Source organism: Columba livia, chromosome 3, assembly GCF_036013475.1.
Source record: "Columba livia isolate bColLiv1 breed racing homer chromosome 3, bColLiv1.pat.W.v2, whole genome shotgun sequence".
NCBI lineage: Eukaryota > Metazoa > Chordata > Aves > Columbiformes > Columbidae > Columba > Columba livia.
Window position 1 is genome coordinate 10,548,463 of NC_088604.1, and position 25,834 is coordinate 10,574,296.

A 25,834-nucleotide genomic window follows, 5' to 3' on the forward strand; every position below is an offset into this window, starting at 1 on the left:
AAGACCCGTGTTTAGGATTAGCTTCTATAAGGGCAACAAATAGTAGCCAGCTGGAAGCTTTTCAACAGCCTTTCAGCTTCTTTTGCTTGGAATCAAATTTCTTTTGAAAACTAACACATATCAATGGAAAAATCCTTAAATTATTCCTTGCTACTTTTATATGCATTGCTAATTCAAGTGCTCTGTTATGAATATCCCACTTTAAAATAAAGATTGAAAGACTCAACCTCACCCAAAATGTCTTTAAAAGCTGTGAAAAATAGGGGATTAGATAGGAAACCCTTGATGCTCAGTCTCTTTGACACATCCCTCACCTCCTTTTAGCACCCTGGTTGGCTTTTGCCAGTAAAGGCTGTAGACAGCAGGTGTACATCCATAGCCAGATCTTAAAATGGTCTCATTCTGTGGATATCTTCTGATAAGAAATATAATGACTCAGATAGAAATAAGAATAGAAGGCCACAGGTTTGGTTTTGTTTCTCCTCATGACCACCAAGATACTTTTCTCTGTAGCAAAGTAAGATTGAGAAGTAAAAAAATAAATCAGAATTAAATTATTTACTGTTTTTTTCGTCATATTCTGTATATGCCAAGTGATATAGAAATATTAAATAGTGTGATTTGTATCTTAATTGATTAAAGAGACACGACTGATGCATTGAAATGCATACCTAACCAAATGGCTGGTCATCAATTTATGATTCTGTGTCTTAATGAAACCATATAGGATCACATGATAAATTATATAAAAGATAAATCTGTTGTAGTTTCTAAATTACAGATGAGTATTGATCTATATGCAATCATGCTATAAATATTTTTTATTGTTTTAGCAGGATGTGTTTATCCTTTGGAGCAGATTGTCTGCTGGATTTCCTGTTCTTTCATTTCTGAATCAATATTAGGTAACTTCTGAATGACAGAGAAATCCAAGTGATTTTCTTAATAGCCAACTTACAAGATAAAAATTCTAGTTTGATTCTTTTATATCCCATGGACTGTGGAAGATAACAGTTTGTCCTTAAAATCTGTTAAACTAACCTTACTTCATTTTCCACGATAAAAAGAGGTAGATAAGCATTGATTTATAGCCCATCAAAAGAGTGTTTCCATTGCTTTTTCTCTATGCAGGGAGATTAGGACCTTCATACCATTTTGAAACTGAATTATATCCTTAAGAAGCAAGATGGGAAAAAGCACAGAAGTGGTGGAGAGATAATAAATTACCTATGAAGACATTGATTATGTCATGCCAAAATGTTCATGTACTATCAGTGTGAATTTTTGAAATGAAATGAAGTTTTCTATTAAAAAAAATAAAGTATTCTAGTGTTACAGGAAAATTGGAAGCCATGTGTGGCTTGAATTTATTTGATATATTGTTTCTTAACTGGTTTTACAGTTCATCTGAATGGAGTTTGCTTTTCCAGCCCTCTGACTTCCAATGAAACTGCAGAATTGACTGTGAGATTCTGCCTCTAGATAAACTGATATACATCTACTAAAGTAAAAATAGTCTAGAATCATTAGGGTTATACTGAATTTATACTTCAGCAAGTTAAACATCTTGGTGATTGATAGATAGTTGTCCACCACGTGACAGATATAAGTGTCTGCAGGATTAGCAGATATGAGCCCTAAGTTTCTACCATCACAATATGCTGTCCTGGCAGGAAAAAACCTAAAATAGTAGTCTGAGCAAGACAAGGAGCATAGTGTGCTATAATAAGAGGGTTGTGAGTTATTTAGGACAATGATTCCCAGTCTGTGGTCTGTGGGCCACCGGTGATTCCCAGGGCACTTGCTTGTGGTCCAGGAAGAACTGACTGATCAGATGGGGTTGGCTCTCTCACCGGTTTCCACTTGCTAAGCGGAATGAACGGTAGCTAAGAATACTTTTCCAATAACCCTTTTTTTGTGTAAGCATTTGCTGCGGTGCCCTTGGAGATGATGTGCAACCATGGATGTGTGGGGATGGGGGCAGTGGGACTGTGGCCTTCATGGAAGTCAAATGTTCCAAGAACTGGGCTCCTAAAAATAGGGACTCATCCTCAGCTAACAGCCTTTGTCCTTGTTGTTGTGTGTAACCCCAAAGGAGAGGAGTTACACAAAGGCACAGGGAGTCAGTACGTGTTTGGTAATTTTAGCTAACTTGTGACTCTCATTTATTTTAAGAAGTACGGATGTTTTAATGATTGCTGATGTTGGAAGATACGTGCACTGCTGAATCAGGTGAATCAGAGCTACTGGAAATCTGTTTGTACTAAACAGTACTGAAACGCCTCAGAATTAGTGTCTGTAGTGCTTAGAAGTGTTTTGACCAGCGAATCCTTATCTGAGCATCAGCACTGTTCATTGAGATATCAAACCGCTGTATTAGTGATAGGAATCTGTCCACATTCAGGTACACAGCGATAGCCATGCTTAAAAGACATTTATCTCTTGTATTACACAAATAAAGGTAGAAAAGCAGAAGAAAGGCAGCTGAGCTAGCATCTCACGTGCATACTTAAAGCTTATGCATGTACACATTTAATTCACATTACCCACATTTATTTCACATCAATTTATATTTCAACAATATTTTTTTTTGCTTCCTAGGCATATAGGCTAAAATATTGAAAAATAGATTATCTTTAATACAAATTCTTTCAAGGTTTAGTCAGTTATAGAATCACAGAATCATAGAATGGTTTGGGTTGGAAGGGACCTCCAAAGCTCATCCAGTCCAACCCCTGCCATGAGCAGGGACATCTTCACCCAGATCAGGTTGCTCAGAGCCCCGTCCAGCCTGGCCTGGGATGTCTCCAGAGATGGGTCATGTTGTATTCATTTTTGTGTCCCACAACTCGTGGCACTACTGAATTTTAGTGCAGAATTGTATGTCAAAGTGTCTCCCAGTCCAGTGGTATCACACTGTAGACAGGTTAAAAAGAACCAAGTTGTACGCATGCCATCCAGGTAGAATTAGGATCGTTTCATATCAAAGTGTGATTTTTTTTTTCTTTTAATGTATAGGGAGGAGAAGCTTCCCATTTACAAAGCTGGCCTGGGCACTGATTAATCACACTGAGCTCTTTACATGGTATTTGTCAACAGCATGGGGTCCCCATCAGGGAGTGTGCAGAAGAACAGGATGGGACAGGGAGCACCAGCTCAGTCCTGCTGCCCAGGAACCTGATTCCTTCCTTGGCTTTGGAAACAGCAGCTTAAGGAAGGGGGTGTGTGTATGTAAAAGTTATTAATGAGGCATTTAAATCATGAGGTTTTTGTCTTTGTCTGGTAAGATGTGCATTTTACTATAGGGTTTTAGAGCTAGGTGTCTATTTTAAGGAAACAAATTATCATTTCATGTTATGAACCCACTGGAATGTTTCACATCTAAATGTGTGAGAAGTAAGCAGCCCTGGGGATGCTGCAGTGCTCTGTTTACTTCTTTCCTTTGAACCACAATCAGTTAATTATTCATTGAGGTCTTATAATCATGCCTATAATTATGCAAATGGATCCTTTGAGTGAAATCTTGGCATCCGACACTGACTTTATCAGTTCTGCTTAATTTTAAGCATGTGTTTAAAAATCTTGTTCCATTCAAAATCAAAACTAAGAAAATAAAATTTTGCCATATGTGAAGTATTTCTAAGTTACTCTGTTGTTTTCTTTTCTGGCCAACCAAAATGATGTCAATTTTAAGTGCTCATAGCATCATACCTTAACAGCCATGTATTTATTTGTAATGATCACTTAAACGCTGTTAAGCTGATTCTGGTACCACTTAATGCATAGCTTTATATTCCATTGACTTTGATGGAGTAGTAGCCAATTTGTGCTAGTGTTACTAAGAAGAGGACTTTTTCTTTAAATTTCTTATAGCTGTATGAAAAACAGGTTCTCTGTATTCTCTGTTTCTTTCAAGGTTTTCCACTGAGTCTGTCAACATAATACCTGTAGGCATATTGTCCATGAATAGATTTCTAATCCATTCCGGTACTTTATTCAAATAATTCCCCTGTTAAAAGAACAAGAATTTTTCGTCACGTCTGCAAATATAATTCTATTTTTGAAGAAGTGTTCTAAAGTAACAGCTTTTGAAACCTGATACGGTCCTCTGGATGCTTATCCAGAAAACAACACATTTTTAAAAAATTTACATTCATCCATTGAACACTGTAATGTCTTTAGTGCATTCCAGGAAACATTGGATGTAAGTTTTGAGATTGTTTATGGATCATTTTCCGCCTTTCACCCCGTGACATAGGTATGTTCTCCAGCTGATACCATCACTTCTAATTAGATGCAGATGGCTGTTAGTGGGGGGGAAAAAGTGTTCAAGAATGTGAACCCTATGAAAAGGTAACATTTATATCTTTCGGTGTCTTGACTTCAGAAGACACGTTGCAGTTCACTAAGATGAGCAGGGCTGTGATGATACAGAGCGACTCGTTGGAGTGTTTACCATACTATTGTAGGGAAGGTAAAAAAGTAAAATAATCTAATAAAATATTGAGATGATTCAGGTTGTTTTCCCCAGGGAGAACGCTTAGGAATCTCTTAATCCAAGTCAGTTTGAAAGATATATTTGCATCTGCTAACAGAATGAAAACAAACTATCCCCGCAGCAGAGAACAATCCCTTCTGTCTGAAGGTGTAACAGGTCTGGGTTTGGTTTAGACAGTTGAGTCAAAAGTTTAGTCCCTGCATAGGTTAACTATAGGGAGAAAGCTGATCAGTACTTTTATTTATTAGTAAGAACTTCTAGTTAATGATACAGGCTTTCAATTTAATTTTGATACCCACAAAGCTTGCAACAAATAGTACAGATCTGGTTTAATTTTTGATTCACAGTGATCCGCAGTTGTAAGACTGAGGGACCATGAGCAATGCACAACGTAATTCCAGATTCTAAGTATAATCAGGTTTGGAACATGGCGTCTTTCTGTTCGCTTTGGTGTTAGGATTTTCCCTTTCTTTAAGGAGCGATGTAGGTGTCTCAGGGAAATGCAGGAAACTGTAAGGCAGGACCATGCAGGAAGAAGTGGCTGTAAATGGCCTCATTCTTAGATAATCAGCTCCATTAATTAATTATTCCTACCTCCAGTGCATCTGCTTCTCTCAGCAAGATCTGAGTAGGGGCTGAGCACTTTGAGAAATGGCAGAGGAGAACATGATACAGTCCTGTGCACTCGGGTTCAATGAGGGCGTCTCATTGCTCCTTGCTGGATGAAGGGGTTTTTTTCCCTCCTCTTGGTACTGCATGGGACTATTCTTTTTCTTTAAGTTAGACATATTCTTATCTTTCTGAAGGTTGAATCTTGTATTTTGTGCATGAATGCAGTTATTAAAATAATCTAATCTACTACAGCTATCAAATTACTGGTGTGGTCAGATGACTGCTTAGTTGCGAAATCAATCCCTGTTGGGTTAAATATTATAGCACATTACTAAAATTCTCTGGGATTGCCATTGTGTCATTTTTTTCAGAACAAAATTGTGGTTTGGAACGTATTACCACTGAGTCTTTGCTGTCAGAGACTCCACTGACTTCTGTACTAATGTCTACATAATTGGAGAAAGGAGTTTTATCTGCAATTAAAGAATGAAGAAAACAATTTCAGTATTTCTGAAGGCACTCTACTATTTAGTGAACTTTACATAATCATATTCGGATCTGTTTATGTGTAGAGTGCAGGTCAAATTCGGTTGCTATCTTTTTATATAAATTATATTGTGAAGCCGCAGGCAGCTTCAAAGAGTTTGTAGCGAGCCATGGCTTTGATGTCTGCTAATGTAAATGAATGAGAAAATCAACCTTTGCCCAGCTGTGACCTTCGGCACTGCTTCTGGGTCACAGGTGAATTAGTTTGCTTTCTATGCAGCTCATCTCACCTGCATAAAAATGGAGACCAAAAAAATCCCGTATTCACCCATAGTGACACATCGGCGTTGTAGCGGTGGCACTTTAGTCTCTGTTCCAGCTAAAATGCAAAACTTCAAGAGAAATGAAGCCATCACAGTATCGTTGGCATGTTGCCATCCTTGCTATGCGAGGCAGTTCAGCAAGGCGACTAAGAACGGAACCTTCAGCATTTTGTCAGTGAAGTTAAAAAGGAAACTGCTTTCTTGGTAATAGGGAATAAATCTGCCAATTAATTTTTAAATGGTGTAACAGAATACTGGAGAAGATATAAATCAGAATTTTAAGTTGTGAATCTGACAAATATGTGTTTCATACTCAAAGATATAACATTAGTGGTATACAGCACATGCAGATGGTTATTTAAAGCATCAACAACTGATAAAGAAACCTGTTATATTTAAAGAAAGTACAAGGTGAAATTGTATTTCCTTTCCTCAGTTTTGCTGCTTATTTTACTAAATTCAGGCTTTTACATATACTCCTTTGTCCAATTATCTTTTGCCTTATGCTGTGCAAAGTAACGAAAGATGGAGTATGGACCTCTCCTCAATCCAAATTGTGGCCTTTTCCCATGATGGCAGAACGCGTAACTCAGTGGCGAGTGTCAGACGGAGAACTCGGTTCTCCCGGCTGCTGGATTCTCGTCGTGTCGCATCAGGCAGCAGCGAACCCTGAGAGCAGCCGAGCCACAGCCGGTTCCCTTTGCTGTCAGCAAAGAGGAGCCCAATAGAGACGTCCAAGGCTCGTTAAGACACGTAGCGATGAGAAGCGTTGATTGAGCGCTGGGAGGTAGCACTGCATTGCAAAACATTTTGCATATGTTTTGCAGAGGTAGCACGGGGTCATGTTCTCTGCTGGAACAAACTAACACAGGTCTCTGCAGTCAGCGGTGTGGCACCAGTTTACAGCGTCAGGGGATCTAAGATAATAATTTGGAAAATTTCTTATAATCCATCAATTTTGAAGGGTGCAGATGAAAGATGGAAAAATACTACGTTTGCCTAAGCGGGTTGTTTACTCCTTAAAATAAAAAGGATTCTGGACAGTGTGGTTAAATAATTTGGAGATGTTTACTGCAGGTAGTTATTCTAGATATTAAATTTGACACTTCCGTGGACAAATGAAGACAGAAGCTTACACTTTCCTTTCCACTTCTATTAAAATAGTATCATCCAACATGAATACACACTAGAGTAAAGAATAAGGACAAAGTTATATGGAATGCCATCCTAATGCCATCATAGTAGCTACTGAAGTAGGAAATGCATTAGTGTTACTTTAGTGTTACTCTAAACACAGGTGTTATTTTAGTATTATTCTGAAGAGTTGTACTTATTTGAACGTTTCAGTCACAGAATCACAGAATGTTGGGGATTGGAAGGGACCTCAAAAGATCATCCAGTCCAATCCCCCTGCCGGAGCAGGAACACCCAGATGAGGTTACACAGGAATGTGTCCAGGCAGGTTTTGAATGTCTCCAGAGTAGGAGACTCCACAACCCCCTGGGCAGCCTGTTCCAGTGTCTGTCACCCTCACTGAGAAGTTTCTTCTCAAATTTAAGTGGAACCTCTTGTGTTCCAGTTTGAATCCATTACCCCTTGTCTTACCATTGGTTGTCACCGAGAAGAGCCTGGCTCCATCCTCGTGACACCTCTCACAGTCTATATCACAGTCGTAAATAATTTTTTTGTATGAATTTTCAAGAGAAAACAGGAGTTGTCTAACAAATTAAGTTTGAAGTTTTAGCTTGGATTCTTTAAAAGCATCAAGCACTTCAGAAAGTGTCACCCATTGATCTGTCCGGTCACTGTGAAGTACAAATTCTGTATTGTTACTTGTGCTACTGTTTATATGCCCCTCCAGCTTTTTCACCTTTCCCCCTCCTAGCACTTTTGTCATTTTCTCCTACTTTTAAAATAATTGCTTTTATTCCCTGCCTGCGGAATAACGTGGGTTGTCTTCCTTGGCCAGCTGTCTTCTCTAAACTTCGGTTCTCCCTTATTTTCTTTCAGTTCCTCTTTCTCTATTTGTGTCTGTTTAAACTTCCCAAAGTTTTGAAGTGCTGTTTCCAATAGGTGTGACTGTCAGACTGCAGCGCAGCACCTCATTTATCACACACTGACTGGATAAATTCCCGTGGAGTGATATTCATCTGTTTTGTTCCCTTCAACACTCATACAATTGCCGCAGTCCTTTCTTTACCTCCAGTGCTGTATCTACCCAGTCTTGGTGATGTGCAGAATATCCTTATTTTGTTTTTATTCCATTGTTAACGTGTAAAAGTGCAGGTTGTTGTTAAAATACGATATTTCCTGAAGTTGTTTTTAGTCACTTCATCCAGTAAGAAAGTTCTGTGCCTCAATTTCAAGACGGAATTCTCCCCGTGTTAAACTGGAAGACATTACATTTGGCCAAACATGAAGAGGTCTTGATACTGATATGCTTTTCAGTAAAGAATTACTTTCAGGAACAGTATACCCTGTGTGCATTATTTCTGGAGAGACACATGCCTCGGCCTGATGGTTCAAGATAACTCAAAGACCTGTGAAGCCCATTTGCCCTTGAAAAGCTGGGTTATACTATATCAGATGTAAAATTAGTATTTGTAAGGGAAACACGCAAGGCAGACATTTCAGGAGTACCACTTGCTAGGCAAAGCAAGAAAAATAGACTTTTTTGAGAGTCCAGTTGGGTTTTGGGGGGCCTAGACTGATTTTTACAACCTAGCCCTTTTTTGTGCCATAAGCTCAGCAAATCAACAAGGCAATGGAAGGTGCAAGGTCTTCTCCATGTTGCTTGGACAGTCATTGTTGGTACAATGATCCCATCCAGACTGAATGTGGAGACTGTTCAGGTAGAAGCACAGACCTAGGTGCACACTTTTTCCTTCAGGTCTTGTTGACTTCATTTGCGCAACCACCAGATCTTCAAGTAGAATCATAGAGTCATTTAGGTTGGAAAAAACCCTAACGATCATCAAAACAAACTGTTAATCTAGCACTGCCAAGTCCACCGCTAAACCATGTCCCTAAGCACCACATCTGCACATCTTTTAAACCCCTCCAGGGATGGTGACTTCACCACTTCCCTGGGCAGCCTGTTCCAATGACCAACAGCCCTTTCTGAGAAGAAGTTTTTCCTGATATCCCACCTGAACCTCCCTGGTGCAAATTGAGACCATTTCCTCTTATCCTATCACTTGTTACTCATGAGAGGAGACCAACACCCTCCATGCTACACCCTCCTTTCAGGCAGTTGTAAAGTACATGAGCTCTTTTTCATCTCAATGTTTATGAAGTCTCTGCCAATGCAAGGCTACTTCACTGCTTTCTTCCTAATATCTCTTTTTATCTTATTTTCACTTGAAATGCCAGAGGGGTGTGTACCTGGTATGGGAGGGCTGAGCCCAGTTGTGTCCAGAGCTGCTGTGGTGACTTGTCTGCTGTTACTCTGGAATGTTCAGGGACCTCAGCACCTCAGAAACAGTGTTCAGGTGTTTCCACTACGCTGGTGGTGTTGGTTTTGTTTGGCACCTATATACTTGTACACGGTTCTAACTGTTTCAGGCCATGTTCAGTGATTCTTCCTTAAGCTGTGGTAGAGCTGATTCATTCTGGGATTACTGGAAGAGGGGAAAACTGCTGGAAGATTTTGAAGGTACTGAAATTACTGGTTATTTCACAAGGGTAGACCTGCTCACCTAGACATGAAACGGCTTTTACACTGGGAAAAAATGAGTAAGGCGTAGATAAAAGCCTGCCTTCTCATAAAATAAAGGCATACCATTTTTTTCTTCTGCTCAGTAGTTACTTGTCTCGTAGAGGGTATTCTGCAAAGTAAAAAGGTGTGCCGAGTGGGATATCTGGTGTGTTGGAATGACCTTACTCAAGTTTTACAACCAACTCACATACATGAGTATGGTGTTGCAGGTCTTTTTCTTCAAAATGACGAGGTCCACTGAAAAGCAGTCCTTAATAGTGCGAGTAGTATGCTGCCATCCAAGGCGCAGCTTAGAAGTGAGAAAGTATGAGACTAAAAATGTCACAATTAGTTTTATACTTGTTTGTGTATCAACATACATTTTACATAGCAAACAGCCTCAGCAGGGAAGGCCCTTTCAGTTGTGTTGGTGTGGGCCAGTGAAGAAGGGAATTCACAGCACCTTTCACTTGGCTTCAGCAAATGTAATATGAACAAACAGCTTCCCAAAGGCTCAGACCTATTTGCTTTTGCTCCTTGAGGTCACTTGACAATGGAAATTTAGATCTGCTCTTTTACAGTGATGGTTCTCTGACCTCTACCCTACCAAGATTTTTTTTTATTTTGTTAATTTTAAAAAAAATATATTATATTGAAAATTCTTATAAATTGCACTGTGGTTATTCAGCTTACTGACTGTAAAATGCAGTCATTCAAGCACAGAAAACCTTTCCCTCTGCGTTCTGTAAAACACCCATATTAAATATATTAGATTTGCTTCATGCATGTTAAAGTGATTCTGGAGGCATAGATTGGCGTAGAACTGCATAATAAAACACTGTTTAATGGTGTTTGCCATGCCAATATTGGAGGCAACCAAAAAAACAACTCTACCTCAAGGTTTGTACTGTTATCTCATCATATGTTGGTTGTAGTTACACTAATCGGTTAGAGGAAAGTAAGACTGGAAATGCAAAATAAAAAAGAAGCCTCTCATAGATATCTTAATTTAATAAGTTCAGTGTGCTCCTGTATGCTTTTAATAAAAAAATGGGTTTAGTGTTTGTCATGTTTATTAGTTCGTTCTGTCAGCCTATGCTTGAACTAATTTAATTATAATACAGCTTCCTTTGAAAAACAGATTAGGTGTTAAACAAGTGTCCCAGCAATAGCTCTGTAGATAGCAAAGGAAATCAGCAGTTCAATTTGTAAATTAAGGTCTTGTTATTTTTCTAATAAAGCAAATAATACATATGACGACTTTAGTATCCTGAGTAATGGTAATTTATTTGTGGAGGATACCTTTACAAAAAGTAATTGCTCCAATAAACACTAATGAGTGGTGTGTTTATCTTAAAAGTTGCATGAACAGTTCCTGAGGGTACTAGGGCCAGATAAAGGTCTAAGGGTTAATCTAAAACACAATGCTTTAAGACCTGGTTCCTGGTGTCAGGAGGAGTTCTTCAGTATTTATTGAACATTCTTTCACTGTTTCCATCTCATTTCTTTGGCATTTTATTGCTTGCTGATACAAATTACCCAGGGTTCAATAATCAAATGGAAGACCGAATGAAGCATTCAGGCTCCAAGCAATATATCTTTAGGGGATGTATTTTCTAACACATTTACCCATACTAGACCTACAAACCTGAAATCTCAGTTTTTAAGCTTACAGTTCTATTTAAACATTTTCAGATGGCGTAATTCAATTCTAAAGAATTATTTTGTTTTGCTATAAGAACAAACACAATCGAATTATTTGTTTAAATTGCAGAATTAGACTTCTGACTATGCATGCCATTTTAACCGATAATCCTTCTAAGTCATGTAGTTGTGGGGTTGTTTTCTGCCTGTCACTGCATGAAGGCAAAGATAAAACATTCCACGGGTCACTCCATCTAAACAGTATTTACTCATTCACAGCTGCTGCTTTCCCCACCAGTGTTTCTAATGTATTTGTAGTGGGAAAAGGAGGTGGCGCGTAAAGTCTGAAACATTTGGCCATATATATGTTGGTCACATTTATGATACTAGATGGAGATGCAGTGGACTTAACGTGACCCTGCACTAGCTCTCCTGAGCTATTTGATTGGCCATACTCGATGCTTTGTGCCTTCCCTTTCCATACGTTTTGTTATCATCACTGACCATTGCATATCTTCTCCCTCTTCGCTTTTCTTCCTCTTGATACTTTCTTGTGATGTTATTGCATTTTCCTATGCTTAAACTTGTTATTTCTCCTCACTGTTAACATTAAGTGGTAGGGCGATGTGTCACTCAGCTGAAATGAGCAGCATCTTCAGAGGAAGAGGTGAATCTTTTTCCAGTCCCCTGGTTCAGGCCCCAGATTCTTGTCCTTGTCCTGAAAAAGGTCCAGTTCTGAAAATTCTTCACCACAAGAGTTTATACGGGTGGTTTGTTAGAGTTTGTCCTTAGATGTCCTAGTTCTACCCTGTAGAGTAAATGACCCAGAGAAGAAGATACAGTGCAGGTAGGGCAGTGGTTTTTACCTCCCTTTCCTTCATGGCATATAATTACAAGTCACCTCTTCACATAGTTCCTTACTTGTTCATGAGTAATTTGGAGCCCTTGTGTATGAGCGGATCCTGGGACAGACTTTAAATCACTCCGTGACAGGTAGACAAGTGTCCATATGCACTGAGCTCAAACGTTCAGTCACCTGTTGTGACGAGGGTAGTTGGGAGTTTGGATGTGCAAACATTCCCTTGTGAAATTCGGGACATATTGCACAAATTTGAGCGTAATGTTTGTCAGTCTGGCCTCCAGTATCTTTTTGAATCATCCAGTAAAAAGGAGTTTATGATTTTTGGAATTTTTTTAACGAAAGGCTAAGTTTTATGAATCTCCAGTCTCAAGTCTGCTTGTATAACTGATATGCTTTATTTTTCTGCCTAATAATTTCCCTTGCATACACAGCAGAAAAACAAACAAACACAATTCTCTTGTTATTTCCATGAAAACCCAAGTCCTCTTTCCGAGCAAGATTAACTTGTCGACTAATCTGAGAGCAAACACTTTATTTTAATCTATCATTGTTTTCTGCCTGTGGGTTTAGCAGAGGTCAGAGAAAAGAGATTCATTAGAGTGATGGTGCATTTGTTTTTCCAAAAGCACATAATAAGATTAATGCTTTGCTAAAGAAAATAAAGAAATACAGTATTTCTTTTAATACACTTCAGCTAAATAAAGTCTTAAAATCGTATGCCTTGGCCCGGATGAGGTGTTTGCAGCATAAGGTACAAGTCTTATAATTTCTGCTATCTGAAAACAGTGTAAATGAGCTCTCCTTCAGCCACACCATTTATTCCACACCTGAGGTGAAGTAACTCAGGCCTCTTCTCTGATGTAGAGCCATCGGTGAGCTGACTGCCAGTATGTTTGTGCAAGTCTGTTTGCTTATATAAAGAATCCATTTAAGCTTCTCCACCCAAGAAATTCATGTTGATTTTGGATAATCCCTGGGCGATTTTGTTCTGTAAAATAAATAAATAAATATTCCAAACCTGTGACGCAGCCCGGCTCTCACATAGTTTGGACTGTTGGAACTGTAGCGTTTGTGTTGGGGAAACATGAACTGACACGGGGCGTGGGCAATTTTGTGTTTGTCCAGAAGTAAAATAGGATGAATATTTCAACACATGGTGACGTGATGTTGGGAGTTTCACCTGACGAGAGGGCAGGGTCATTCGGGGATGAGGAGAGTTCCGCATGTGGATTGCCGACCCCACACTGCACGCTCATCCTCCAGTGTGGCTTCTCTAGGAGTAGAGCCAATGTGATTTGGTTTTGGCAACAAATCAGTATTTCAGAAGAAAAGGAAAACTATTACACAGCTGAAACAATTCTCTGGAGTCAGCATTGGACTCACTTTCGGTCTAAAAGAGACTTGAATATGTGTGTAACACAGGCCAGTAGACCTGTGAACCTGAGCGGCCTCACTCGGAGTAGTGCTGAGCAGGACTGTGCTGCGGAGGCTTTGGCCCGGCGCAGTAGAATGGGTACCTCTGATCATCATCAATCCTGATTAACCCACCCAATTAAAAACCACTTCTGCAAGCTCTGCTGTCCCCTGCTCTCTAAGAAACTCTAGTGCACAGGCTTCAGTTGAGTATCCCCAAGTCCTAAGCTCAATTCTGGGCAAATACCAGGAGAAAAATGCCCTTATTTTCACTCTGCTCTTAATCCTCACCCATATCCTTCCTTGGGGTTCTTGCTTTGGCAACAGAACTGCTTCTGAATAGACAGATCTCTGTTGGAATCAGTAATAGCTATGAATACATAGCCCTGAATCTCTATGCTGATGTTTATTAGGTAACTAAAATTAAATTAGATAGCTAATGTCTTACTAGCTAAAATAATTAAATGTATTTGTCTAACATAGTTATCTACCTTACCTTGGAAAATATTGAGACTGGGCTAGGCTGTATTTGCTGTAGTGTTTATTAATTGCATCGCAGCAATGTTCAGCATCTCTGTAGCAGATATTGAATTTGGGTAGTGAAAAGCAACCATTAACCTCATGAGACTGGACAAGACAACTAAAAATTTGGTTTGCTTCTTGCTTGCTTTCTTGGGTCTTGTGAACCACGAGAAGTTCTCTAAAAGATTTATACACCTGTTTTATCTCCTTTTCCCTATTCTAACCTGGAAATAAGCTGAAATTCTTGTAAAATCACTTATTTTCAAGAATTAAAGCTATGAATGGAATGTCAAACATTAAAACATGCGCTGATAAATGGTGGCAATGCTTTAATAAAACAGTATAGAAATGATAGCAAATGTTTACAAGGGAAAACTGACCTGCTCAATCCAACACATGGTAAATACTCGACATAACAAGCTCTTTCATTTGTTGCTGTATCCAGTGGGCTGTCGTATTTCCAGTATTCAGTGTTGTATGTGTGATATATATACTCTTAATTAAACTTGTGATTTAGACAGCCCACTCCTGCATGAAGTTAAGCTGCTGTGTAAATAAATAAAAAGCAGGAAAGACAGCTTTCACTAAAAATAGAAACTAAGCTTAAAAACAATGTTTTGGCCTTAGGTTTTTATTTAAGGTTTCGGAAAACAGAATAAGCTTTTCCTTTTCCATTAGATGTAGAAAACCTAAAAGCAAAATATTAGTTTTCATATAATTTTGCATTCCTTGAGTTTGTTTTGTTTATTGAGTGTGTTTTTCATTTAGGATAAACTGCTATAAATTATGCTGGGATATGATCATTAGTAGTTTTAGTAGAAATATTAGTTTAACTGAAGAACTTCTTTGTTGTGACCTCAGTGGTAACAGTTTGAGCTCAGAAAAAAGCCATCAGAACACATTCTTGAGCAATTATTTTGCTTTGAAAGGTTGTGTTTCATACAGACGATCAAAAAGGCAACACAGTGCCAGCCCACTTAGACTAACATTTAATACCATCGCTGTCAAACCCCTGATAACTTCACTGCTGTGGCGTTAGTAATTTTTAGCATTTGAGATTGCTGACCAATTCCCATCAAATTTGTTACACGTGGATTAAAAAACCAGTCGGCTGTCATAATTTGACAAACAGTGTTCGCAGTTATAGGCAGTTAACTCCATAGTTAACACTTTCTCCAAGCAGGCACAAAACCAGCTGTATCTGAGATGAATGTGTGGTGCTATCTGACTTTCTCTTACACTAGTTTTTCAGTGCATTTCAGTCATTTTAATGTGTGTATCTTTACGCTATCTCTGCCTGGTAGATACTTTCTTCCACATCTATTTCTCACACAGGGAACTGATGCAGAAGAAACCAAGTGGGAAGTTAAACACCTAATACTTAGGGCTGTGTGTGTACTACCTCTGGTAGCTACTCCGGAGTTGTTAGAGGTGTGTGGCCTTTGGCAGGCATCTGTATACTGTCTGTAGGAACACAGTGCAGTAATGAGCTGGTCCCCATCATTTGTCTGAACCCTCCTGCCAGGACTTGTAGCTTATTTCGGTCTCAAACTTCATTGCAAGTCAACATGTAAGGAGTGTAAAAGACCAGAGGTTTAAACTGAAGTGTGAACTTGAGCCCTGAGATAATAGCGTGGATTTAAGAGATTAAGTGATATTATTATCAGTGCATCTCTTTCAAATAAGCTATAGGAATACATTCCTTCATCCTTTCTGCTTCTTTTCTTTAATTCTTTTTTTCAGTATTTCTTCTTAGTCTTTTCCATTGAGTTGTCCAGCTTAAACTGCAGTGCTGTATCCTTGGTATAGCTTTTAGAGTAGTGGATAGAGCACTTTTCCAGCAGATGAAAGAGCTGTGAACCCCCTTAGATGGGGGAACTTGAGAGCCAGGTCACCCACATCATGAGCAAGAGCTGAAGATGCCCAAATTGCTGTAGATCCTTACAGGCACCAGATCATCCTTGTCATGTTGACTGGCCAGGAGATGAGTAGCAATGTCCTCATCGTAAGTGGTTGCCCAAGCTCCTTTGGGAGGTCCCTGGCAAAACAGGAGTGAAATTACCCGCTAATTTAGAACCACGAAGCTCTGACTTGATCTTCCTTTTTGTAGCTGGATTGACAATGAGAAGAACGTATAAATAGGGGTAGTTTATCTAGGTGCTAGTGCTCCTTGTTGACACATATGCATTTTCTATTTTTCCTCATTCCATGGGACTTTTTGTGCATCTTTATTTTGAGACAGGAGATTTTAGATATCTGAAGGTTCTTAGTGAATGGTAACATATGGTAGCTTGTCTTGAGTGAAGGGACTCTTGTTCCTGGGCAGTATTGCTATTGTAGGTCCTGATCTTTCGGTGTAAAGTTGTATTGATTTAAGCTGATCCGATGCCTTGAGTTTGATCTTGTTCTGAATGAAGGGGATCACAGTGCTAAATGATTGACCATGAATCTCCATGTGTTTTCATATCCTTCCCTGTTTCCCACCTACATGTAAGGCTTCACATCCTGTACATCTGATTCATCATTCTATATTTACTAGTGGTGTTAAGTTAAAATTAATATTTAAGCTTGGTGTTGTGGGTTTTTTTTTTAATTAATAAGTTTATTTGTTTCAAAATTTTCCAAAGAAGTAGAAAAAAAAAGAGATACTTGAAATTTCTATCTTTAAAACGAAGGACTTTTTTTCTTTTATATTTCAGACACAGATATCAAAGAGCTAGAGGATGTTTTTGGACTTAACGGACAAGTAGAGCATAAGCTGAACTTCCTCAAAAAGAATGTATCAAAAGATATAAAGCTGGTACTGATTGCTCATTCTATTGGTTGCTACATCACACTGGAGATGATGAAGCGAGCATCAGAACTTCAGGTACTTTAACCGTATAGAATGGGGGTTATATTTTTACCAAAGCAGTGCATATACTTGGCCTATGGGTAATGTCATGTATTTCCTGTGGAAGCTCTATGCTGCTATACACAAACCTTCAGTTAAAGTGCAATAAAATTTTAATGAGTAATCCTCATCACATGTAACAAAGTAGTTTGATGTAAAATAAAGTTCTGACTCTGAATTTGGAAGTTTAAATGCCCTTATAAATAATTAGGAATGGTGATAAATATATTTAGGACTTCCTTGTTCTCTTCTCATCTTTAAATAATTTATAAACAGATCACTAGGTGTTTGGCAATTGCATTATGTTGCTACACCCAAACTTGAGACTGGTTATGATTTTAATAACAGCTTCTTAGGGCAAGCAGATTGCTGACCATACATGGCGAAATGTACGTTGTGAAGGATGTTGCTTCTAAAATTTAATACCTATGCATATATCATTGCTTCTGCAGCTTAGTCTTGGTTTGTGTGAGCTGAGGAGAGCGAGACGTGTTACTGCATGTTTGTGTGTGCCAGCAATGAGGAGGTTGAGGCAGGACCGTGTCCTTGTAACTCTGGAAATGGCAAACAGTGCTCAGTAATAACTGGCTCTACCAGTGGTGATGAATGAAAAATGCTGAATTTTTATTCTTAAACATTCACTTTTGCTAAATCCTTGCCTCTTCCTTTATATCGTAAAATCTTAGTGGAAGGAAGTGCAGTGTTAGCATAAAGGCTGTGTTTAATATATGCATGAGTAGGTTCTGCTTCTTCATAACCATTTCCACTGCACATTTTTTTTTCCTTTAAAGGAAACAGCAACTAAAAACATGAAACATGAGGTTAACCTGGTATATTTCCACATGCCTATTTCACTATGTGATTATAAACAAAGGCATTTTTCTGAGAAACTTTTATTACTGTTTTATCTTTTCAAGAGGGAATGTTCTAGAAAATATCATATGCAATAATTTGTCAAAAAAATATCAAGTTTTCTTTGGTCAACGTCTGTACAATCTTTTTTTTACACAAATTATTTTATCTGGTTTCAATTAAACTATGAATTGTTGAGTAATTTTTTTACACCTGGCTCACTGGATGCTGGCAGCTTGCTATTCATCAGTGTTTTGAAATGTAGGTGTCTTTGGGACACCCTTAGACTGCATGGTGCACTGTGTGCCTGAAGGAAATATATGACAAGCTACATTTAAGGTGCATTTAACAATAGAAAATATTTGTGTAAGCCAGAGTGTTGTGCAACCTTTGTCCTTTTGCCAAAAATAAGTTAACTGCTAGGTTTTATAACATATGAAGTGTGATAATAAGAAACTTGTGTTTCCATCTCTCCCTTTGTTTTTACTGGAATATTTGATTCCCACAAGATTTTGAGCACATATGTGTATTTTAGTAGCTAGATCATTTGATTTTATTTTTGTGTAGTTCTTATGTGATTTTTTTTATTACATGAGTTTTGGTTTTGGTCTTAAATTCTCTGCTTTAAGAGCCTTTGATTGCGTAGAGTTTATTATTCTGAGGTAGAGGTTAATGTATTTATTGTTCAAATAATTCAGTAAATGTATATATTTGAAGTGTATGTCTAGCAGGTTTGATTTTTGCTACCCAATTTAAAGCCCTTTCATAATCTAACGAAATATATAGTAGATTAGACTGTCCCTCTCTTGTATGATGATGAGGGAACCTAATGAACTCAAGCTGGCATGTGTGAAAGGTAGAAAGTCATCTCTTTATCTCTCCTTCTTGGTTGCTCTTCAGCTGTCAGTTTTGCATGTTATTAATTTATTGTCCCCTCGTGCTCTGCAGGTTAACAGGCTACTGTATTTTTTTTTCTTAAATCCCTGTGAAATAACGCTTTCTTATTTCATTTAAAGAGAAATGAAAAAGGAATTACTGGTTTACCCCAGGACCCCATCCCTATTTTCCTGTTGTCTCTCAGGGAAGTTTCTGTTAACGGTTTCATCAGGAGAACCCTTAACACAAACTTAGTCTTAGGTTGATGTCTTTCACTAAATCTGGTTAGTAGAGAAGGGCCACACAGGTTACATCCATACTTGTGGGGCTGCTACATGGGTTTGAGTACTGGGCCAACTGTGCAGTTTTTGGCTTAGTCTTTAAGAGTCTTTGGCCCAAAGGAACCAGTGACTCCCAGAAGACCCTGGCATGGTTCTGGCCTTGGTGGAGGCCCAAGACCATTCCCAGTAGTTAGTCTGGGTGCAGACATCCTGTTTTGAGGCAGGGGGAAATTCAGCCATGTGGACACAGGCCACCCCATGCCATCCTCTTCAGTGACAGGACCGGGCAGTAGTTCCTGGCCGGTCTGTTTGCTGGCACACGTGTAACCGTGAACACTTCTGAATTGTCATGGTGGGAATCAAATCATAACAACATTCACCCCTTGGTGGGAAGCGGAGCATCCTGAGTTTGTCAGACTGCTAAAAAATTTTGTCACTGAGAGGGAAAAATGTTAATCAGCCTTACTCTGTAGAGATGGAAAAATACAATAATGCACAGTTGATACTCGGTATTAACCTCATAATCTTTTTTGCTCTTTGCTCAGCCAGCAGAGCTGAAAAATGAAGCTGAGTGATAAAATTATTTTCTCAGTTGTTGGAGCTTGAGCCTGAGTCATAAATATGCTACATCCTCCAGGCATTCTCTTCTAAAATACGAATCCTTACTTGGAGGATTTCCTTGTGCTTTGCTGGCAACACTACTGAGTGTTTCCTAAAACACTCCTTTTGATCATTAGTTTTATGCAAAGATTGACACATTTCCTTGCTAATGAAATTCAATCTGTTACAGCGTTAGTCTTTCATTTGCAACCATGCTTTTGAAACGCCAGGACTTTTGTGGTAATAAATTAACACTTATTAATGAGCAAAACTATCATACAACGTAAACATTGGTCTTCCCTTGAAACTCATTGAGGAGGAAGAATTCAAAACCCCTGAGTATGTATCAGTTTAAGCAAATAAAATCTCTGTAATATATAATTCAAAATCATGCATTGCTACTATGTCTCAGAATATCAGGTATTGCTAGAACTTGGTTGGTTTCATAAATAATAGCTAACAAAACATAAGTTGGAATAGTTGTGCATAAAACCAGTTCCTACCTTGAAACCTTGTCACATCGTTTCCATGCACACGATCATGTGCATCTGCCTTATCTTCCCTTCACTGTGTTCTCTTCCAAACAGAAATATTTTGGTCTGTACTTTTTTTCAAGAAATCTGATAAACATAACAAAATAACAGTTCACATTTAACTATTCCACAAACTTAAACAGTAGCATAACCATATTTTCATGTTTTTTCCTTTGTCCATAAATGAATTGCATTCAGGTCTTTCACTTGAGGAGCTACAGCTTGTTCAGGATCTGGTAATGTATGTAGCTTAGAAGGTTTCTGCAATGTGTCTTATTCTTCCTAAGTTGCTACTGACTTTAACCTGTCAGGATCATTGGTGGATGCTTGCATAAAGCATCCACTAAACAACCTTTCTTGCGTTAAGCAAATGTTTATTTATCGATGACTATTCTAAATTATTTTATGGTTTATAAAATGTTGGTGTTATTCATTCCCTTTTATAAATAAATTAAACATGCCTAACAGGAGGTACTAGGCATTTTTTGTTAACGTCTTGAATTACTGCAGTTGGCTGTATATCTATGCTCTTGGTTTTCTGTCTGTTTAGGCAGTTTCTAATCCATATAAAAATGTTTATCTCATTATTATTGTTATTATTATTATTATTATTATTAGGGATTGAATGACCTGAATGGGAAGCATTTTGTTGGAGCTTTTTGAATATAGTTATTTTAGATGATGCTCCTATATGTGCATGGTAGTTTCATTTCTTTCTTCTTTTTTAATTTTTTCAAATTATTTAGTTAAAAAGTGCAAGAGATTTAATCTATAAAGCATTATTGTTGTTGCTTCTGTTGTTAGAAAAAGACAGAAATACATTTTATCATTCTTTTTGAAATTTAGCTGGTAATAGTCTCCTGTCATTCCAAAGTTTCTGTTGTTGCATTATTAGTAATGGAGTCTCCTCTAAATCACACACACATTTAGCGTGACACATGTCGCCCTCATTTTGTGGTTCCATACTTGAACCAAAAGGCCGTGCTCCATCTGTTGTGAACAGCTTGCTTGGAAATATTGATGGCCGACAGGTACACAACAGAATGACAGATGTCTTGACACTTTTAGCTATTTTTTGTTCTCTTGTCTAGAAATGTGCTTCTTCTCAGTTGCCTGCAGCCCTTTGCAGCACAGCTTAGTGGGAAAAGATCTCTCTGCACATGACCTTTCTGCCATAGACATTGATTGGGTTTTGAAATTTCAGAAATTCTCTTTTCTTTGCCATCTCTTGGCCAGGGTTTGCTTATTTTCAGAAATAACCTTTACCTATGGAAGCAGTTAGTTTTAAAAGAAGCTTTACTAAAACAGTGAAAAATAGCAATATATCGTTTGCAGTGCAATGTATCTTTGTATGCAACATAAAATGCAAGAAATAAGTATTTACTTGCAGAAGAAATGAAAGAAATGTGTCTTAATGTGTGAACATCTATCTATAAATACTGTTTTGCAGTAAGACATTGTGAAGTGTAAAGCAAATTAACTATTCCTGAATAAGTCATGTTAAAGCCTTCTGATTCTAAACCAGATGTCTTTTTCTGATATAGTTTATACTATTTTCAAAATATATTAAGGAAATGGTTTTGAATGTATTCTAGATTCATTCTGGACAAGAGCATTCACACAAGAAGTTATTCTGGAATATTTTCACATTTAGATGTTCTTTACGTAGTCTTTAAGTTACCAAGTCTATTGGTCAACATCAGTTCTGTAAACTATCAAAGCTTTTCCTAAGTTTATTGGCACAGAAAATTTTGTGAAATACAGGTTTCCTAGAGACAGAAGGTTCAAGTAGGTGTCTTTTTTTCTTTCTCTTTTTTAGATCTATTGGTTGTCCCAAGAGCTAAACTAGACAAGGAGATAATTTTATTTTGCCAGTGTTAGCAAATGCATAATCAGCCATCACAGCAAAGAGATCCCACCTTCTAAATCCTTTGGCTTCCCATCTTTTTATGTGATGAGAATAGTGACTTATGGAGAGGGAGGAATGAGTGTGTAAATTGTTTTGTAATGGTTTAAAATCTCACTTGAACAAATATTAGGTTGTCTTACTGCTGCCTTTCTGCCTTAAATAAAGTTGCTGCTTTTGTCTCTGGTTAACACTCTTATGAAATACTGGGAAAGTTCCCCCTAACTTTAGTGCAAGTAGGGTTAGGCCATAAGAGGGAGAAACATGTCAGAATGGAATGGAATGGAATGGAATGGAATGGAATGGGAATAGAATGGAAGGGAACAGAAGAGAATGGAATGGAACGGAACGGAACGGAACGGAACGGAACAGAACAGAATAGAATAGAATAGAATAGAATAGAATAGAGAACAGAAGTAGAGTAGAGTAGAGTAGAGTAGAGCAGAGTAGAATATTTCAGTTGGAAGGGACCTACAATGATCACCTATTCCAACTGCCTGACCAGTTCAGGGCTGACCAGAACTTTAAACATGTTATTAAAGTCTTTGCTCAAATGTTTCTTAAACACCAACAGACTTGGGGCATCAACAACCTCTCTAGGAAGCTTGTTTGAATGTTTGACCATTCTCTCTGTGAGGAAATGCTTCCTATTGTCCAGTCTAAACCTCCTCTGGTGCAGCTTTGAACCATTCCCACATGTCCTGTCCGTGTCGCCTCCTCTAGAAGCTGTAGAGAGCAATGAGGTCGCTCCTCAGCCTCCTTTTCTCCAAACTAGGCAAACCCAAAATCCTCAGCTGCTCCTAATAAGACATACCTTCCAGCCCTGTCACAGCTTATTGCCTTCCTCTGGACATATTCAAGGACCTCCACCTCCTTCTTAAATGGTGGGGCTCAGAACTGCACACAGCACTCAAGGTAAGGCCAGAACACCACTCTGATGCATCCCAGAATGGGTTTTGCCCTCTTGGCTACCAGGACACACACTGCTGGCTCCTGTTGAGCAGCTGTTGACCAGCACCCCCAGCTCCCTTTCTGCAGGACTGCTCTCCATCCACTCGAGTCTTGCCCAGCATTCCTCCATCCTATAATTACTCTGCTAAGTGATTTATTGTGATACAGAATTCAATGCAGTGACCCTTTATGTGAATAATTTGTTTTCATTTATGTTGAAAGTCTGATTATGAATTTGGGAAGCGCTTTCATAATGTCAGGAAAGAGTGAAGTCACCATGATCTTGAACATGGGCATTTCTATAAGAAAACAAAATTCTTTAGTATAAAATCACTGGAAATCCACAGGGACTACAAGATTAAAAGAGGGAGATTTTTTAATGGTACAGGAACTGCTAAGCATGTCTGACCTTTGCGATAATGGGGGAATCTTTTCAGCAGCATGAATGGATGAGGGAAAGGCTGTGTGAAGACAATGACATTTGTTCCGTTCCTGTTTTGCTGAGATTAGAAGGTAAGTATGTGATTCAACAGTGGTGGTGTCATCATTACAGAAAATATCTTCTGAAAGGACACTAATTTAGCAGATTCTGACTCCTTAGAAGCTGTAGTGTGTTTGAAAATAGAAAGAAAATGAAATTATAAAAGTACCTGAGATAAACAAGAATATAAGGTTTTGTCCCTTTTTTTTGAAAGTTCTATTTAACATAATGGCATCTAACTCAAATGCTGATTACCTAAATTATGTCACGGTACTTTTAACAAAGTCACTTTACATAGTTGTTGTCTGAGTAAATTCACTTCTGATGACCTCAACTGATGATTGTAACGTTTAAAATATACAAATATATTTTTTACCACCTTGCATGCTCTCTTACAAAAGTAAGGTGGTCTCAGATCTTTTAAGAGTACAGTGAGACTGCATAAAATAGAAAAATCACTAGACGATTTCTGAAGAGAGAAGATGTCTTCTCTCATGTAGAGGATTATGCTTTATACCTGTGTGCCAGGATGTGGTGTAACTGGTGTAACCAACAGCACAGTAGAAGCTTGAATGAATGTCCTTGGTTTGTGCAGCCTTGTGTCGATCTGTCCTTGCTGAGAACCATTTGCTCTTGGTTCCTTAATGGATTGCAGTGATGAGTGGAATATGGAAATGTGGTTATGTGTAGCAGTAAGGATCATGATCTGGAGAAACTGAATAGAGAAATGCTATTTTTACATGAATTTAATGTTACTTGCAAGCTTAAATAATAAAGTGGAAAAAAAAAAAACAAACAAAAACCAACATAAAAAATAAAATAAGTAAAAGACTTACCGTAACACAAACCCAATGACAACATTCGCAAAATTATTATGCAGGAAAAAAATAGATGGCTATATTTAGCAGACCTCAGAAGGGAATTGGTACACATTTCAAAGAAATGTGTGTCTTGTGAAGAGACCTGCACATTTCTACACCATAATATAAAACTAAACTAAGTCTGATGTATTTTTCTTCTCCTTCAGTCTGTCCATTCCAGGTAAATGAGCTGCGTATTAAAAAAATAAGCAAACAACGTTGGGCTGAAACACACCTACCTTCATCCCCCTTTAAGTGTTGAGGGAGTAAAAAAAGAAGGAATCTAACACAGTTTTGTCTTCAGTGAGACGTGTGTTAATTTAACTTTACAGATGACCAACTTAAGGTGGTCACTGAACTGGACTATTTCTGTAATAAACATGCATTTTTGACAGTTCTATCAGTTCTTGATAGAAAGGAAGCCTTTGAGACCATATACAAAGAAGCACACGTGGTCTGAGCCAGCAGTTACACTACAGTTTGATTTAGTTCACAGAATCACAGAATGTTTGGGATTGGAATGGACCTCAAAAGATCATCTAGTCCAATCCCCCTGCTGGGGCAGGAACACTTAGATGAGGCTACACAGAAATGTGTCCAGGCGGGTTTTGAATGTCTCCAGAGCAGGAGACTCCACAACCCCCTGGGCAGCCTGTTCCAGTGTCTGTCACCCTCACTGAGAAGAAGTTTTTTCTCAAATTTAAGTGGAACCTCTTGTGTTCCATCTTGATCCCATTACCCCTTGTCCTATCATTGTTTGACACTGAGAAGAGCCTGGCTTCATCCTCATGGCACTCACCCTTTATATGTTTATAAACATTAATAAGGTCACCCCTCAGTCTCCTCTTCTCCAAGCTAAAGAGCCCCAGCTCCCTCAGCCTTTCCTCATAAGAGAGATGCTCCACTCCCTTCATCATCTTTGTTGCCCTGCGCTGGACTCTCTCCAGCAGTTCCCTGTCCTTCTGGAACTGAGGGGCCCAGAACTGGACACAATATTCCAGGTGCGGTCTCACCAGGGCAGAGCTGGTGATAGACACATTGCAGAGGCTGCATAATCCACCTTGCAACAGATGACAAAAAGTTCTGACAGGTACATTCTCTCAGTGACACCTCAGGCAATATCAGTAAATCTAGCGGAATAGCCAGTAAAAGTAAGCAATGTGAACTTGATGCATGTGCAAACATTGTGCAGCTCTCCTATTTGGACAAAGCAAGACGTAATGCAGATGATTTATTAAACCTGACCAAATAAAATAAATAAGATACTGTGGTTGTGAAGCATCAAGGAATTTTCTACAAAGATTTATGGGGAGATTTTTTAAAAAAAGAGTTAAAAATGGAAACAACCATCATGTGAAAGGTGAAGACAAACATAAATTCTCTCTTTGGGGTGGGAGTCTGCAAAGCAAAGAGCAATAGTGGGTGAGTTCATGGCAAACAAAGATTTATTAGAGAGGTACTGACTTTTGACTGAGACACTCATGAAAGGCCACTGGCCTGAATTTAAAAGCTCAACAAAAGTCTAGAACATCATTGGCATAAGG

The 25,834-nt window shown here is 38.5% G+C and overlaps 1 protein-coding gene and 1 long non-coding RNA gene across 3 annotated transcripts in view; one reads left to right on the forward strand and one right to left on the reverse strand.

The window, feature by feature from the left end:
• Window positions 1-25,834, forward strand: part of LDAH (lipid droplet associated hydrolase) — a 125,006-nt gene that overhangs the window by 40,472 nt on the left and 58,700 nt on the right. For both annotated transcript variants that reach the window (XM_065055785.1, XM_065055784.1), the window contains exon 4: window positions 16,757-16,926. In XM_065055785.1, the coding sequence (XP_064911857.1) occupies window positions 16,757-16,926 (170 nt within the window). The remainder of the gene's footprint in view (window positions 1-16,756; window positions 16,927-25,834) is intronic.
• Window positions 15,778-22,273, reverse strand: LOC110364390 (uncharacterized). The gene is made up of 3 exons (XR_002423136.2): window positions 22,012-22,273; window positions 20,063-20,179; window positions 15,778-16,095 (listed from the first exon to the last, which is right to left on the reverse strand). It is a non-coding gene; the product is annotated as an uncharacterized LOC110364390 (long non-coding RNA).